This window comes from Sarcophilus harrisii, chromosome 3 (genome assembly GCF_902635505.1).
Source record: "Sarcophilus harrisii chromosome 3, mSarHar1.11, whole genome shotgun sequence".
Classification (NCBI taxonomy): Eukaryota; Metazoa; Chordata; class Mammalia; order Dasyuromorphia; family Dasyuridae; genus Sarcophilus; species Sarcophilus harrisii.
Genome location: NC_045428.1, coordinates 568,319,083 through 568,332,479, shown reverse-complemented (window position 1 = coordinate 568,332,479; position 13,397 = coordinate 568,319,083). Strand labels below are relative to the sequence as shown.

The window sequence follows — 13,397 nt, the reverse complement described above, 5'->3', positions numbered from 1 at the left end:
TTTTCAGATTTTTCTCAGACAACTCTGGAGGGACACAGAGGAAGGTCTGGATATATGGAGCTTTGCTTTTTGTTTCTATCACTCTTGCCACCAAACCAAATTTGAGAAACAGTCTTGTCATTGATCAGGTTTCCTTTCCCTATTTTTAGCTTTAGGGAATTTTGTACATGCAGAATAAATGCCTTGATAGAAAAAGTCCTTAGAGAAAGAACCAAAGTTGGAGGCCTTGTTTTGGGGAAACATAACCAATAATTGCTCCAGAAAGGATTATGATTTCAAGTAAAGAATGCAAATTATAAGCAAATGATTTTTTAAGATCCCATATCCTTTAAATAGTTTTAGTAGTAAAATGAAAATAAGATCTTATTGGTTGCATTTTCACAATTTTTTTAAATATGTTTACTTTTTTTTTCCCCTTTTAAGACCACCTGTAAGAATTAAACATCAAAACAAATGTTTAATTTTTTTTTTTTCTAATTTTAAGGTCAGTGATAAAAATTATGTCCGATTTCTCTCTGGCTGGCAGCATGAGAATAAGCCTCATGTTCTTCTGTTTGACCACATGCCACTGGCACCATTGTTGTACAAGGTACAGTATATGCTAGAGGTAATGTCATCATCTGGTTTAGTGGAAGGAGAAATTTCTGCAGTGAGATGTTGAGTAAAGACCCAGCTGATCCCTGGGAGAGTGGAAAAATGAGAGATCTGCTATTTCCAGATCACTTCCTTCTGATTGTCTATTTCAGTGAGTTGTAGGTCCATTTAAAGATTTTCAAGTTGAAAAATATGACTATAATCAATTGGCCGCTGCCTCTCTTCTAGTTTTGGTTGATTTGTACATGATACATATGTATACATTTTCTTTAAATAGATGCTAAGAACCTGAGCTTTAGGACTGACAGGGCCCAAACATCATGACCTAGAAAACATGGGGAGAAAACTACTAATAAAAGAGTTAGCCTGATGCTAAGTGAAATGAGCAGAACCAGGGGATTGTTATACACTTCAACAACGATACTGTATGAAGCTGTATTCTGATGGAAGTGGATTTCTTCGACAAAGAGAAGATCTAACTTAGTTTCAATTGATCAATGATGGAGAGAAGCAGCTACACCTAAAGAAAGAACACTGGGAAATGAATGTAAACTGTTTGCATTTTTGTTTTTCTTCCCAGGTTATTTTTACCTTCTGAATCCAAATCTTCCTGTGCAACAAGAGAACTGTTTGGTTCTGCACACATATATTGTATCTAGGATATACTGTGACATATTTAATATGTATAGGACTGCTTGCCACCTGGGGTAGGGGGTGGAGAGAGGGGAAAAGTTGGAACAGAAGTGAGTACAAGGGATAATGTTGTAAAAAATTACCCAGGCATGGGTTCTGTCAATTAAAAGTTGTAATTATTTATTTAAAAATAAAATGTCCAAAAAAAAAAAAAAAGTAAATTCAGGCCTCCCCCAAAAATCCAAGCACACAAATCTGGAGTGATAAAAATGATTAAAAAATCATGCTTAGGTTATTTGCTCCCTGCACCAAGAAAGTAAGTTTCTTTTGTGACTTGTTTGTGAATAGTAGTTAAATTTATCTTTATCTCTGTATCTGGCACAGTGGGATAATGAAGAACTAGTGGGGCTTTAAATGTTGTCCGTCAAGGAGAACAATTCTCAGTCCAATTTCAGATGTAGAACTTACTATTTTTTCCACTTTTCTTGTCCTACCCTACCAGTTGATTGCTTTTGCCTACAAGGATTATTTGTCATTTGGATATGTTTATGTCGGCTTGAGAGGGACACAAGAGATGACAAGTCAGTACAATGTCAATACCTACACTCCTACCATGTTGGTCTTCAAGGAGCACATAGACAAACCAGCTGATGTTGTACAGGTATGCTGCTGTTGAGTCGTGTCTGACTCTTCATAACCCCATTTGGGGTTCTCTTGGCAAACATACTGGAAACATTTGTCTTTTCTATCTCATTTTATAGATGAAAAAACTGAGGCAGACAGAATTAAATGAAATGCTCAGGGTCACCCAGTTAGTAAGTGTCTGAGGCTGGATTTGAACTCTAGAAGACGAGTCCCCTTACTCCAGGACCAATGCTCTGTGCACTATGGTGCCCCCTAGTCGCCGGGTACAATATATAGAGGTTTCCATTTGTTCCAAGGCTCTCTCTCATTGTCATCAAGAACCTTTGGAAATTCTAATACTGAATCCAGCCGTAGCCTGTGAGGAGGAGAGAACAAATCTCTGAAATTTAACATACATTTACAAGGAAATAAAGATTTAATCATACTCTAACTTCTCAATGACATGTATGTATTTAATCTGACTTAATATTTAGTACTTAAGAAAACTTACACTAAATCAGAAATTCCTTTGCTAGAAACTTAGCTTTATCCTTTGACAGCCTGTACCCTATTCATTCCCTCTGGCTTTTTAGAGGAGACATGATTTTTAATTCAGTTTACTAATTCTCAAAAAATATGAGAATTCCTTTGCTTTACTTTCTACTGGTATCCTGTATTCCTTGTGCCCTATGAACTTAAAAGTATTATGTGAACCTAAATTGTTAATGTTTATACTTAGTGATGCTCAAGTGAAACTGTAAAGCAGCCTTTTGTATAACCCATTTACCAGTTCCTTCAAGTGTTTTGTTCAAGAGCTTGCTCTCCCTTGAAGAAAATATAGCGAATGAAATACTCAATCTTTATGCTATGTTCTTGGTATACTTCTTTGTACTGAGAATTTGTAGCAGAATGTAAAATTGAGAACAAATCTAACAATATTCACGGAAGCCACAAAAACCCAGATTGTTATTCCTTCAACTCCTGACTAATGCGCTCCTACTATAATTCATTAGTCTTACTCCTGATGGGCCACACATCACTCAGAGCCTCCACTTTGACCTGAGCCAGTCTTTCAGTTTTTCTGTTCTTGAGACCCTTTGCATATGAATGGACAGCACTTCTGCTCCAGGAAAAATGGAATAAAAACCTGCCGTTCTTTGGTTTGTTTCTCTAGGCCCGGAGTTTAAAGAAGCAGACCATTGAAGACTTTGTTTCCCAAAACAAGTACCTTCTAGCAGCCAGGCTTACCAGTCAGAAGATGTTCCATGAGCTATGTCCTGTAAAGAGGTCTCATCGCCAAAGGAAGTAAGATCTTGAGGATTTTATTCTCCTACCCTAGCAGCTGAGGATTCAGGGAAGGAGTTACTCCCCCATCAGCCTTTTCCAGGCTTGGGGAGAAGAGGTTCCATGGCTTTCCCAAGATGGTTTTAAAAAGTTCAGATACAATAGAAATAACGATCAGAGGTTCAAAAGCCAGACGTATTGAAAAAAAACTTAAACAGTTGTGGGCACTTAGTCTGAAGGCTGAGGTGGGATCACTTATATTGTAACCAATTTGTGACTGATTAAACTGAAGCAAAGACTGGAAAGTAGGCTAAAGAAGGAGGTAGTATTCTGCAAACAGTGAGTACTTAATAAATGTTGGTCTAATTAAATTTCTTTCACTAGTGTGAAATTTCCTGAATACAACCTCAATTTGTACTGGAAAATCTATTGACTTTTTTGAGTGGGAAATTCATTTACTAAGTATCTACTCTGTGTTAGGCCCTGGGATTTCAAAGACAAAAGAGATACAGACATTGTCTTTAAGGAGCTTAGATTTTATTAAGAAAAAACTGCATATAAATTGGTAAATGCAAATATAGGTACTGAAGTCACAGGGGAGAGAATTTTCTGACAATGGGGGCCTCCTGGAGGTGATAGTCCTTAGACTGGACACCTGCACCATCTTGGATTATGTAATACAGATGTTCTCTGGCATCTATACTGGGTATGGGCTCATGGGCTCGAGACTCATTTCCTGGAAAGCTGTTTAATTCCAGGACTGATCTTGTCCTGCTTTCTCTTGGTGCATTGTAGGTACTGTGTGCTCTTAATGATTCGGGAAGGAACAAAGTCAAATCCAGATTTTGAAGCGTTCCTGTCCTTTGCATTGGCAAACAGCCAGGACACAGTGAGATTTGTGCACGTCTATAGCAACCGGCAGCAGGAGTTTGCCAACACTTTGCTGCCCAGCAGTGAAATATTTCAGGGGAAATCTGCGGTGAGTCAAGTGGGGCATTGACTAGTAGGAGTGTGCTAGGCTCCCATGGCTTAGGGATCATATATCAGGAAACTTTTGAGACCTCAGGTGCTCTTCATTATCTCGGCCTGAGTCTTGTAGTTCCATCCTTTCTAACCATCCCAGGTCCTAGTTAGAGGTCTTGGCCCACAAAAAACTTCTTTGCCATTGGAAAGGAAGGGCATTAGCCTCTCTGTTCCATGGAGCATCATCACCACTTTTCTTGATAAAAGCCTTCCTTCTATCTAGGCTTTATAGAGATTTTCTTCCAACTTTTCTTCACTTTCCTCACTGTTAGCAGTGAGTTCCTGCCATAGATTCCCTGAATCCCAGAGCTCAAGTAGTCATTAGAGGGGCATAAACATCCAACCTGCCACATGGCTGAGAATCCCAGTAAGAGATCATAGAAGAGAGCCTCGATTTCAAGAGCTTGAGAAAATAGAAACCCCCATCCTGGCACTGCCCACTCCATCGTGGATAGCACTTTCTCATGTTCCCAGGGCTCTCTCATGTCAGTCAGAGGGCTTTATACATGAGGGCTGTGTGTTCCTTAACAGTGTTTTGTATGGGTTGAGTGCCTTATTGTGCTTGTATTAAATCCATCCCCAAATCTGGGGTTCCCTTCTGTTCTATCAGAGGTCACAGAAATGGCATCTAGTACAAATAGAACACAGCATCTGCATCTTATCTGATCCTGCCCACATTCTTCACAGAAGGATGAAAAAATACAATTCTTTTGCCTTTTATCTTTTGAGGAACCATATGACATAATTGCCCACAGCGGTTTTTCCAGTACCCTCCCCAAAGAAACAGGTTGTTACATCATAATTAAGTTTTCCTTTTTTTCTTTTTTGTTGTGGCTTAGGTCTCTATCTTAGAAAGACGTAACACAGCCGGAAAAGTGGTGTACAAAACTCTAGAAAATCCCTGGACTGGAAGTGAAAAGGATAAGTTCATCCTTCTGGGCTATCTGGATCAGCTGCGAAGAGATCCCGCTCTTCTTTCCTCTGAGGCTATCTTACTTGATCTAGTTGATGAACTTGCTCCTGTAAGTATTGCTGGCCCATGATACTTCATGTGAATAACTCTCAATGATTTAGCACTGAAAATTTCTTTTTCTTTTTTTCTCTTCTTTCTTTCTTTTTTTTTTTTTTTTTTTTTTTTTTTTTTTGCAAAGATTTCTAAAACACTTTCCTTGCAGCAACCCTATTAGGTGGCTAATGTCAAAATTATTTTCCTCATTTTATTGATGGGGAAAATGCAGGCTTGCAAAGTGTAGCATCTTGTCCATAGCTAAGCAGCTAAACAGTGTCAGAGCCAAGTTTCCTGTAGTTTTCTCTATCCCACAACTTCTCAGATTTCACAGAAGACCAGGCTCCTGTGTTCTCATGATCTTGTTGCAGGAGTGAGTAGAAAGGCTGAGCAAGGGTACCATGTTGGAAAAGGAGACTACGAATGCAATAAGAGTTTGTTGGCAATTGGTAGACACTGACCTGAGGAAAAGAACCTTTGGCTTCTTTCTGAGATTAGAATGGAAAACAAACTGTACTTGACATTTGGGCTGTAATCTTTCAGATACAATTTATTCATATCCAAACATTCCTATTCAAAGAGAGGTTCAATCAGGCGGTTTCTCTTGTTCATTGGAATTCTCTCTCCCAAGCAGTTTTCACTTAAATTATCTAGTAACCCTAAAACAAAAAAACAAAATTCCACAGCAAAGTAAAATAGAAGTATTTAACTCAAGTTCAGATTTTTCTAGGGTGGGGGGAACAGAATTTGTTTTTTTACCATGCAGACTAATAGTAATGTTATGATTGGTGCATCCAAAAAAGAAATGGCATCCTTAAACCAATCGTGCTCTTTAACTATTCCCTTTCAGTCTGGTCAGAGGTGAACAGAGCGATAATTCTTAATTGAATTAAATAGAATTTCCATTCTTAGCCAACCTAGCTAACTCTTGACCATAAATAATAAATCTTGTTTCATAAAATTGAAATTCCTCCCTAGAGAAAATTAAGTCTTTTGTTCAAGGAATACTAATTAGATCTTTTAACTTAAACAAAACCAAAGACTTCCAACCAGAACACCATCCGCTAATATTATTCCTTATTATTTGACACAACTGAAGCCTTAGCGCTATCTTCCATGGGAAGAAGCATCACCACCATCTGATTCACTGTTCTTTCTTTTGAAATTAGGTGTTTTTTCTTCGATGGATTTACTCCACTTCTGAATACTTCTCAGACATCTGGGACAGTGTACTTCACAACAATTGGTAGGAAAATTGTTTGCATTGAATGATAAGTTTCTGTGCTAATGTCATCATTGATTTTCTTAGGAAGAAATGTTCTGTCATTCTATGGTTTCTGAGAAGTACTTGTTGACATAAATAAAGAGAATACTTGAGAGTTTTCAAGAGAGAACAAGGCCTTTCCTCTCACTCTCTTGGTCAGGAGCCTCAGATATATAATTCTTTAAACAAATAGATACCCACTTGTTGAATGATCAATTTCTATTCTTGGGTGAATGGGGATGCGTCATATTATCAAAAGACTGGAAAGAAATATACAAAGCCATTTTTACTTCATCTAATCCCCAGTCTTCACAGAAGACTGTGTTGAAGTTATCCTAGCCACGGGCTTACAGAAAACCAGTTATATAGCCTATTTATTAGCCTTTTTCAGTATCAAATAAATCATTCTCGTTGTATCATGTTGTTGTAGAAAAGTTGTTCCTTAACGTTTAATTTATTTCTTATTCCTTTAATAAATTGCCTGTTTTCCCTTCAATATTCTGCATATTGCCACTGAGATATAAAGTTCATACCATGGCTACCTTTGAGTTAGAGGGTTGGGGGGGGAAATAGTTTATTTCTGTGGAATCAAAAGAAATGACTGCATTACAAATGGAAAAAGCTACTCCATATTGGTTGTTTAGAAAGGAAAAAACACCCAGCATAACCTGTTTTTTCCATCTGTCGATCTTGTTTCAGGCGAGAAATGATGCCCCTTCTGTCCCTGATTTTCTCCGCTCTCTTCATTCTTTTTGGAACAGTCATTGTTCAGGCTTTCAGGTAAGCATCTGGGTATTTGCTAGTCTTGCCTTTGAAGTGTTTCTACAGTCAATTTTCATTTAATTTGAAAGTTCTTTTCTTCATTTGCTCAGTGATTCCAATGAGGATCGAGAGTCACGGCCTCCTGAGAAAGAAGTCAACGAGAAGACCGAGAAGACTGAGACCTGCTTCAGTAAAGAGAACAGCAGGTAGCAAAAAAAGATTAAAGAAAGTCATTGGTAGTTATGAGCTACCATTGCTGTGGTACCTGGAGACTGATGGAGCACTGGCCTCGTAGCAGCTCTGGAAAGCATCCTGGACCTGTGGTTGTATTGGTGTAGGGACCCCCAGAGGGCCTGCAGCTCCCTGTCTTGAGAATTCTTCAAGCTAATAAAGCAGTGCAGTGTATATGCATACACGTGATACATGTATATCATGTGTATAAATGTATGTGTATATATGTGTGTGCGCATATAAACTCATCTAATCTTTTGAGGGAGTATTTATTCCTGTCCTCTAATTCATGAAAGTCATGCCTTACTTAAAAAGAATTGCTGGCTAATTAATTAGCATGCAAACCTACTTTCATTAGTTTCTTTTAAACCAATATTACTGCTCTAATTTGTTTTTGTATCACCTACATCTTCCAGTGTATCCCACTTCCCTTCCCAGAGAACCATCCCATAAAACAGAACAGAAAAGCTCCAAGCTCATATCTAATTTGATCTACAGAGACTGGGCCTAGCAACATCTCACCTCGACCAGGAAAGAACTGAGGGACTTTTTTTCTGAGCTCAAGCTTGGTGCTAATGTTTTTGCAGCGTCTAGTTTGGATTGTTTTCTGTTGTTTGTTGTTTTTCATTTCATTTATATTATTGTTACCATTGGCATGTTGTTTTCCTTGTTCTGTTTATTTCACTTTGCATCGGTTCATAGAAACCTTCCCATAAATCTTCTGTATTCATCATTTTTCACATTCTAATGTATCCTCATGCTAGAACATGTTCAGATATTCCCCAACCAGGGAATGTCCTGATTTTTTTTCAGTTCTTAGCTACAACAAAATAATGCTACTCCCAATACTTTAGAATATATGGGCCCCTTTTAAAAATTCATTGACCTCCTTGGGGTTTATGCCTAGCAGTGAGATCTCTGAGTCAAAAAGTATGGATATTTTTGTCCCTTTTTTGCATAATTATCCAAGCTGCTTTCCAGAATCGTGACACTGCTTCCCTTCTCCCTCAGTACTGCACAAGCATGCCTGTCTTCCCACAATTCTCCCAATAATGACTGTTCCCATCTTTTGTCATCTTTGCCAATTTGCTGGATTTTTGCTCTACATTTTAGATATAGAGCCTCAGAGTTGTTTTTATTTGCATTAATAACAAATGAATAACATTTCTGTTATTAATGATATGCAGAGTTCTTCCACATAATTATAATTTGTTACTATTCTTTTGAAAATTATTCATATTCTATTACCACACATTCCCTTGAGGAATAGCTTTCATTCTTAGGTCTTTCTGTTAGTTGCCTATAAATCTCATGTATCAGATTCTCATTGGAAATACAAAAGGTGTTCCTCCCCCCAATCCCCTTGCAGGTGACTGCTTTCCTTGTTTTAGCTGTTTTAATTTTGTTTATGCAAAAATATTTAAAATTCTTGGAATCACAATTATCTATTTTATTTGTTGTGGTCAACTTTATCCCTTGTTTGGATAAGAATTTGTTCCGTCCCTGTGGCTCATTTGGCTCTTTTCTGATTGTTTTTATGGTTTTACCTTCAGTAGTCATTTCCCATGCCCATTTTGAGTTTATTGTTGTATGTGATATACAAATTCTTTACCCGATTGCTTTCCAGTTTTTTCAACATTTCTTGTTATATAGAGAGTTCCTTCCTAGGTAATTTATATTTTAGGTTTTATCAAATATTGAATTTTATTTTTAATGATTTTCCTTGCCCCAACTGTTTTTATTGGTCTACTTTTCTGTTTTTTAAATGGTACCAAGGAGTTTTGATGAGCACTGCCTCATAATATAATTTGAGGTACTTATTCCTCCTTCATTCCCACTTATTTTTTATAGATTGTTTATCTTACTAATGTAGACCTTTGGAATCATTATTTTTTTTCTGGAATACTACAGACTTAATGATGGTTACCTACAATATAAGATAACCAGAGGACTGATTTAGTGCAAGTCCAGTAAGAGACTGTCTTTTGTCCTAGGGCCAGCTTAGCTAAATTCAGAGACTTGGACCAAAGGTAAGGAATTTGGGGGGGTACTGCAGCCCAAAGTCTACTAAGTTTGGAAGGTTCACGATGTGTTTCAGTCATCCTATGGGATGTGCCTGCCCTTGGCCTTGTGAGAGCCCTGATTCAATGAAGTATCAGCCCCAGCTTCCCCCTGCCACCTTTTCACTTTTCTGTATTTCTCCACAGCAGGATTCCCAAGAAGGGTTTTGTGGAGGTGACTGAGCTTACAGATGTCACATACATGAGTAACCTGGTTCGACTGAGGCCAGGCCACATGAATGTCGTCCTTATTCTGTCTAACTCTACCAAGACCAGCCTGCTTCAGAAGTTTGCTTTTGAAGTGTACACATTCACTGGGTAAGCGTTGGGGTGCGTGGCAAAGGCAGGGAGAGAAATCTCTGAGCTCATGTCGGAGTGAGGGTTAGCTTTATTGGGATTTTCCCCTTTTTATGTCCCTTGACTTGGGAGGCCTCTGGGTAAAGCCCAGACACAAAGGCAAAGCCTGGATTTGGAGTGAAATAAAGCATCCCTCTCCTGTGTCCTCAAGACCTACAGGTACAATCCGAGGGAGAAAAAAGGGCCTTTGCTTTCAGCCTTAGCCTCAGTTTCTGTTGCTTTGATTGAGCCAAGAGATTGAAAAGATTCCAACTTCCTGGGCCCTTCAGAAGAAACCCACTCCTGGTTTCTTATGAAATGACCAGTGAAAGTGATCCAAGATAGGTTTGTGGTGGAGAGGGCCAGCCTGGGTCGGGGCCCACTCTCTGCCCTCACCCCAGAATGAGAAGGCATCGCACACAGGGGAGTCTGACTGGGTCCTGGCTCATCTGGCTGCTGTTCTTCCCATAGGAGCAGCTGCCTCCACTTCTCCTTCCTGAGTCTTGATAAGCACCGAGAGTGGCTGGAATATCTATTAGAGTTTGCCCAGGATGCTGCTCCCATCCCAAACCAGTATGATAAACATTTCTTGGAGCGTGACTACACTGGCTACGTCCTGGCTTTGAATGGACACAAGAAATACTTCTGCCTCTTCAAGCCCCAGAAAACAGTAGATGACGAGGAAACCATAGGTCCGTGCAGTGACCTTGACTCTTCCCTCCATTTGGGCGAGGCCCGAGGGAAACCCTTCTGTAATTCTGGATCCAAACCCCTCAAAGGCAAACTAAGCAAGTTGTCCTTATGGATGGAGCGCCTTTTGGAAGGCTCCTTACAGAGATTCTATATCCCATCATGGCCTGAACTAGACTGAGAGAATTTTTTTAAAGGAGATTCAGCCCCTCCAGACTTGGTCGGAAAACGAGCAGGATTGTCCAAATGGTCAGGAGAGACAGACAGTAGGTTTTAGATATTCTTCTAGGACAATGGCTAGGAGAATTCTCCCTTTGTCTTGCTCTAACCTAGGAGTGAAATATACCACAAGTTGAATTCTCTGTACCAAAATGTTTGTTTGGGGTTTTTTTCCTCATTCGGATGGCGCACTATTTAAAGCAGACACTCTCTCTTCCTCTCGTGTCCTCGCCACATGTGCTTCCCATACTTTGTCCTGTCTCTTCATGGAGAGACCCTGTGACTCAGAGAGGACTGAACTTGAGGAAGCTTGTGGACAGAGGCAAGCGCACCGGCCCTCCCCCAACTCCTCTCCGTCCTCTTCCCACCAGGCTTCTGCCTTGGCGCCTGCAATAATCTTGGACTGGGGTGGAGAGGACCTGCCCTGCAAGTGGCCAGGAGTGGATCTGGGGACAGCCTCCTTTAACAGACTGTGAGCTGTCTTCCCTACACTGATTATCCGGGGTCCTGCATGTGCATTCATTTCTCTTTCCAGAGAAAGGGAAAAGCAAAAGTGTCTGAGACTTTGCAGTCCCATGTTCTTATTGTCGTGGCCTAAAGAGGCCTAAAGAGTAGAGACGAGCCTCACTGCTTAGCCTGTAGCCCAGGTGAGGAGGGACACCAAGGGAGCCCCGCAGCCATTTTGAGCCATTGCAATGTCTCTTGTCTTCAGATGCCTTTCTGTCCCGGTCAGTCATAGGGCGCTCTCTTATTTAGGAGCCATAACCTTTGGTTGTGTTCTCAGATGTAGGGACAAGCTGCCATGAGCCAGTAGACATGTAGAACCCAAGTCAAGCACTCCTACCTTCTAGGACATCAATCTGAAGGAATCTTCCCAAATCCCCCCCCCAGGACACAGCTTTAGGACCGCAGACATTTCTTTGTATCAAGGAACTTAAAATTTTGTTGGTGATTTTGTTTTTTTTTTCTTTTGTTTTTAATTCTGTTGCTCCCACAGTGCCACCTGTCAAATCCTCTGTCATCAGTGAACCCCCTCTAGTTGTAGCACCCCATGTATACGATGCTTGCTTTCAGCCTCTGGCCCCTGTTGATGGGTCATCTCAGCTGTTTTCCATATTAACTTACAGTCATCCTCTGCAGCTTCAGGTCAGACTAGAATCGCCATCCGTTTGAACGTGCCAGACGGGACAGTGCCAGTCCATTAGAGCTGACCCCTTCTTTAAGGACAGAGCTGCCGAGGGAGGCAAAGTCTAACTTCCCTCGAAAATGTCATCCTGACCTACTCATCTCTAAAGCGGGGGGCAGAAGCCAGATAGGACTCATAAGAAAATGACATGGATTTTAATATTATAGTTGCTTTAGACTATTTCATTTGATTGCAAAATAACTTAGAAGTAGTTAGTGCCTGCAGGGGTAAAGTGGTGAATGATTTAAACCAAGGTTCTTCCAATATTATTTATTAAGGGGGGAAAACCAGTGCCAGGCTTCCCTCTCCCCTTGTGATCCTCCTAGAAAGGCTCGAGTAGCCTTGGTAGCCCGTTTTGGGGGAACTGCCTGGCGGAACTAGAGCATTGGAAACTACCCGACTGGCATTGGACTTTGTGGTCTGGTGCCGCTCAGCCTCGTCCCTGGGCCTAGCCTTCACCAGGGCTTCCACTACAACCTTGGGCTTTTGTTTTTACTTTTGATTCGCATGGGCTTTCTTACCTTAGGTTCTAAAAACCAAAAACCTCTTCCTAAACTTGCTGCTTCCTTTTTTTGCACTTTGCCTTGTGTAGACAATGCAAACCAAGTGGCCAGATGTACTTTCAGCCCCCTTCCTCCTAACACTGGGCCACCGTGTTTGGACAGGAGCCACTGCTGGGAAGGTGCTAGTCCTGACAAAACTCCTGAAGTTCTTTTTGGAAAGAAGGGGGTTTTTGTCAAGTTAAAAGAAAATTTTTAAATGAGGGATTTGGTAAATGATTTCTAAGATCCCTCCCATCTCTGACACTGTGTTCTAAGTTCTGTTTGAAAGGTCCTACCATTTTGTGGGTACGGGTTTGTGATTCCTTTTGTACAGTATGGATTTTGCTTTTTTCTCTTCAAACCAAACCCCTCAATAGTTTAAGCCTTCCTCCAAAGATGAGACTCAACTCATATTGTTTGTCCTTATTTCGGAGGTACCTGCGTAAAGGATGAATTGTTCATTCAAACCAGCTTTCTAATTGAAGGTGAATTTTGAGATATGACCAAGTTGATGAAGTACCTTACAAAGTTGGGTTCTTTCTTTCTGATCGATAAGGACTCTGTGTGTTGTCAGTGTGTTCACTGCTGAGAATAGATGCAGAGCAGCATGAGAGCTGAGCCGAGACAAGTCTGTACATAACATTTGCTTCATTTCAAAAGAAGAACGCCTGTTTCCATTACCCTCACCGTCTTCAAAGCCGTGAACTTCGGCCAAGCAATAATAGCCTGAGCCCAGCTCCCCTGTCATGAAACACCATTGAATGTTCTCCCCACTCCCATCCCACACTGGAAGAGGTTTCCCAGCAACAGCCTCATCCTCCCCTCACGGATGCCTTCTGGACTCATCTCCCACTGCTATATGTATGCAAGGGCTCCGGCTCGAAAAGCAGTGGGCTCATGTCGGTTAGAATTAAGGGTGGGGAACACACAGAGATCCTATTTT

General features: G+C 40.5%; 1 protein-coding gene across 6 annotated transcripts in view; it reads left to right on the top strand.

Annotated features, from left to right (window-relative positions):
- The window catches only part of DNAJC16 (DnaJ heat shock protein family (Hsp40) member C16), a 45,750-nt gene that overhangs the window by 20,719 nt on the left and 11,634 nt on the right, over positions 1–13,397 (top strand). For 3 of the 6 annotated variants that reach the window (XM_031962816.1, XM_031962812.1, XM_031962813.1), the window contains exons 6-16: positions 485–589; positions 1,730–1,888; positions 3,026–3,156; positions 3,931–4,114; positions 4,998–5,180; positions 6,334–6,410; positions 7,128–7,208; positions 7,301–7,396; positions 9,416–9,451; positions 9,629–9,799; positions 10,289–12,037. In XM_031962816.1, coding sequence (XP_031818676.1) covers positions 485–589; positions 1,730–1,888; positions 3,026–3,156; positions 3,931–4,114; positions 4,998–5,180; positions 6,334–6,410; positions 7,128–7,208; positions 7,301–7,396; positions 9,416–9,451; positions 9,629–9,799; positions 10,289–10,688 — 1,623 coding nt within the window. In that variant the 3' untranslated portion in view covers positions 10,689–12,037. Of the gene's footprint in view, positions 1–484; positions 590–1,729; positions 1,889–3,025; positions 3,157–3,930; positions 4,115–4,997; positions 5,181–6,333; positions 6,411–7,127; positions 7,209–7,300; positions 7,397–9,415; positions 9,452–9,628; positions 9,800–10,288; positions 12,038–13,397 lie in introns of those variants that run through there. The other 3 variants (XM_031962815.1, XM_031962817.1, XM_031962814.1) reach the window with 3 other exon arrangements.